We start from the raw sequence: 4478 nt of genomic DNA on the forward strand, positions 1-4478 counted from the left end.
ATTTGGGCGGCGTTATGCAAATCTTCCCACATAGTGAGGTAGAAATGTGTGGGCGTGTTAGAACGAGCCGTTTTAGGTAGGTGTGGTTAACTCTTAACTTTTATAAAGAATATCTCTTTGGTTTTGAGACTTTAGTGTTTGCAACTTTACAGATCGATCTTCTTTACCAAGAGCTTGTAACACTCCAAAGAGAAAGGAAAAATTGAAATCGCATCATATGACCCCTTTAAAAAGATTTCTGTTTCCCATAAATGCTATTCTTTTGAACATTCTATTCATCAAAGAATCCTGAAAAAAATTTTATTTGCATATTAGAATGATTTCTGATGGATCATGTTACATTGACGATTGGAGTAATGGTTGCTAAAAATTCAGCTTTGCCATCACAGGAAAATTTTGTACTTTTTTTTAATAAAAAAATAAAAAAATAATTTAATTACATTTTAAAATGCATTAAAATAAAAAAACTATGATCTAAAATTCTAATAATATTTCACAATATTACTGTTTTTACAAGAGGCTTCTTTCAAAAACAAAAAAAACTTTTGAATAGTTGCATACTTGTTTACATGTACATATACATTATGTAGCGTCTGGACCAATCATACACACCATTTTTCATTTGACTTAACAAATCAATTATTCATTAGATTAACAAACGTTCACAGACCCCTCACCCAATAAACATCCTGGGTGCCAAGTTGTCTGAGAACAAGGCCCAGGACCCTGGTTACCATGGCAACCCTGACACCTCTGCTAGACCAGATAGATTTTACGACCTAATGGCATGTTGAGAGTCGATTAATTATTCATATTTCCCCATGAATGAGCTGATTCGCTACAATTAACACAGAAATTTTGTAATATGAAATGATGATAGTAAATGCAGTAATATAATAATATTTTTTAATTGAAAATATAAAATGATTCTACACTGTGTGTAGTGGTTCATGTACTTGCCCTCACATTCTTGACTATTAATAACTGGATGATCGGTCGATTTGTGGAGCATCAATTGGTGTTTGTTTGCTATTGCAGTGACACGTGTTATAAACACGTATGGACCTCAAACCAGAGGGACACGCACTGAGCTGGCAGACCAGCAGCAGGGATCCATGAGCAGAGACTGTGGAAACCCTGGCGTTGAGGAGAGGCTCCAAAACATGGAATCTCACCTTAAACTTCCACCAGGTACCTGAGATCAGTAGAAGAGCAATACAAAGTTAAATGTCCTAATGTTTCACATGTTCCGACATGTATTTGATATGCTTTTTTTTTTTTGCAGTCCTAAGTGTGCGCTGACAGATGAACATTCGATTGTCATGTAACTCTACTGTTACTGTATCTGTAGCAGGTCCAGTTCCTCAAAGCGTTTATCAGCGGCTAAAGAAACTTGAAGATCGAATTCTGGAGCTTGAGGGTCTTTCCCCAGAGTACTTCCACTCCACGGTAAGTGGTAGGAAAAGAGCGAGAGAGAGAATGTGTGTGTGTGTCCTTGTTTGTTGGTGGAGTGGATGATCAGATATTGAATTAGTCTGTTCATCTTAGCAGTGTCATTCCACAAGTCCCATGTTCTTTGAACATCCACAGTATCTTATGAACACAGAGAAGCAGACATTGAATGATTCTGATAGGGAGTTTCTTTTCTTCTTCTTCTTCTTTTTTTAAATGAATCACAACATTAATAAATGTATTCCACTCTCTAACACACAGTGTGTATGTATTCTAAAAGTAAAATAATAAAGTTAAGTGGTTAAAAAGAATGTAGAAATGCCACTGGAGCTCTTTTTGAGGCCATTGCTAATCTGCCTAAAGTGACAGTTTGAACTTTTTTTTCTTAAGAATTAATCTGCAGATTAAAGCAGTGTCCTACAAAGTTATATTGGTAAATTATATTGATGTTTTAAGATATTAGTAAAAATGAATTCAATTCAATAAAATCTAACTTAATTGCATAGCTTGACAGTTGCACCTGACTGGCATTAAGAAAATAGCTTCAAAATGTGTCTGAAGAAGTTCTCCTTTGCAGACAGCATAAAATGAAAAGACAAATATCTTTAAAAAAAACAAAAATGTCAGGATATATTAAAAAAACTGGAAAATAGATGCCAATATTGATATATCCTGTTTTCTAGGCCATATATCTGTTGCTCATTTTCAAAAGAAAATTGGTCCCCTCATTTATTTTGAAACATGAACATTTCAACCTGACCTTAACCATTAATGTGGAAAATTTGAGTGTGGATTTTTTTTTATGAAGCCGTCACAATGCAATACGGGCTTTGCAAAGATTCTTGTTGAAGAAAAGCACTGTTGCTCATGTCACACAAAGAAACATTTCTTGAAAGCACAGGGTCAAAGAGAGGGTGGTGCATTATGCAGTAGCCTTTCAAAATGCTTTTCAATATATATATATGTATATATTTTTTTTATTTTTATTTTTATTTTTTTTTAAAGAAATTATTACTTTTCTTCAGCAAGGACACATTAGGTTGATCAAAAGTGATAGAAAAGACTTCTCTTTCAAATAAATTCTATTCTTTGAACTTTCTATTTATCAAAGAATCTTGAAAAATATATCTTAAGCAGCACAACTGTTTTCAGAGTTGATGATGATAAATGTTTCTAAACAGCAAATCAGCATATTAGAATGATTTCTGAAGGATCATGTGACACTGAAGACTGGAGTAATGATGCTGAAAATTCAGCTTTGCATCACAGGAATAAATTACATTTTCAAATATATTAAAATAGAAAATAGTTATTTTAAATTTGTAATAACATTTCACAACAGTACTGTTTTTACTATATTTGTAATCAATTAAATGCAGACTTGATGAGCATAAGAGATTTTAAGACATTAAAAAAAATCTCACAGACCCCAAACGTAACTTTGAAGGGTAGTGCAAGTCTACGCCAAGGAGAAAAATTAAATGCTAAAAAATGTATGATATAACCTGTTTGTGGCAGTAGACTGAGTTTGTACCACTGGTTTGTTTTTACACTGTACCGCACACATTCTTGTTACACTGAAGACTTCTCACTTGCGCGTTTCCTCCTGCGCTCACGACAGTCGGCCGGAGAGTTCTTCAAAACCATTAAAAGCTGATATGAGTGATATTTTTTTTTTCCCTCACTTCAGAATTTGTTATCCCTGTCAGATTGTAGCCCATCAAAGTTAGTGGAGCAAGTGCTCTTGAACTTTCTACGCCTCCTCACACCAGCTTCACTTAGTTCAGTGCTGGTCTGAAAGCTAGCTGATTTCCATGTCCTTTACAATGTGTGTGTGTGTGTGTATTGCCTGTAAAGTGGGACATTGAGTGCCGTCAAATATGCTGATCTTCTTAGTTTGCGGCGCAGCTTTCAGCAAGTCGAATGAATTAATTGAAATCTGCTGACCAGGGTGAGCAGATATCATGCATCTGCCAAGTGGGTCCATATGCACACTGAAAAGTGATTGAAATGAAGACAAATTATGGGTAATAGATAAAAAGAGATGGACAGAATAAATGAAAGGGCCATTGGGTGACAGAAAGAATCCCGATGGCCCCACTTAATACTATTAATCAGTGTAAGTCTATGGCGGCTCGGGTGATTGAGTGAGTGATGCTGAAGGACATCTCTGTTTCATATTCTAATCATGTGCCGTTTCTGTCCACTTACAGTTGTCCTTGGTTCAATTTATTGTTTTGGCTGCCACTACAATCCCCCCCCTTTTCTGTTAAAAACAGCCATGTAGAGATTTTTATTCCGTCTGATATTGAGATAAATGCTTTGCCATTTCAATGAATGACGACTGATGTGCATTGTTCATATAAATTGGCATTCATTGCATGCTTTTATTTCTTTTTTACCTCAGAATTACTCGCACAAACGACTTAAAGCCTCAGTGTCGCAGGTAAGTTCCATTACTGATGCATTTGCGTATTCATTAAGGGAAAAATATGAAGGTCCTGCTGTTCACTGAGATGTATTAGCTGATGAAAACGTTCTTGTTTTCACAGAGCTACAGTCTCGCTGAGCTGGATGGGAAGATCAGTGCGGTCAAAGCTGCCTTGATGAAGAAATCCAGTGAGTTCCAACCCACAGACGCAGGGGAGTTTTCATTCTGACACGTGGACTCTTGCTTTCAACGTTTTCTTATACCTTGTCATTACGAGTTAGATCTTCTGTTTTGGTCATGTACAGAGCTGTGATGATCATGCATTTCAGAGTAGATTTGGGTTTTGTGTGCCACTGAATACTTTATATCTGTAAAATGTATGTTTTCCTTTATGTATGTTTACTTTGTACATTTATGTATGCTGGTTTTTTTTATTATTATTTGAACGTTCTCTTTTGCAGCTTATACATAGTCCAGTAATTTTCTGAAAATGAAGTATTCATCCTCAGAATGTGTAATGTGTTCGGTTGTGTACAATGATTTTGAGGCTCAAAATACTTTTTTTTTTTTTTTCTTTTTTCATTAAAGAGAAAAA

General features: G+C 35.3%; 1 protein-coding gene across 1 annotated transcript in view; it reads left to right on the plus strand.

The window, feature by feature from the left end:
- The window catches only part of LOC107741859 (MAP3K12-binding inhibitory protein 1-like), a 10928-nt gene extending 6589 nt beyond the window's left edge, over positions 1-4339 (plus strand). Inside the window, exons 6-9 of the mRNA XM_016554666.1 lie at positions 1039-1191; positions 1352-1449; positions 3860-3898; positions 4005-4339. Coding sequence (XP_016410152.1) covers positions 1039-1191; positions 1352-1449; positions 3860-3898; positions 4005-4112 — 398 coding nt within the window. The 3' untranslated portion in view covers positions 4113-4339. The remainder of the gene's footprint in view (positions 1-1038; positions 1192-1351; positions 1450-3859; positions 3899-4004) is intronic.
- Positions 4340-4478: the final 139 nt, after the last annotated feature.

The sequence above is a fragment of the Sinocyclocheilus rhinocerous genome, unplaced genomic scaffold, assembly GCF_001515625.1.
Source record: "Sinocyclocheilus rhinocerous isolate Xijiao unplaced genomic scaffold, SAMN03320098_v1.1 scaffold1157, whole genome shotgun sequence".
Lineage (NCBI taxonomy): Eukaryota > Metazoa > Chordata > Actinopteri > Cypriniformes > Cyprinidae > Sinocyclocheilus > Sinocyclocheilus rhinocerous.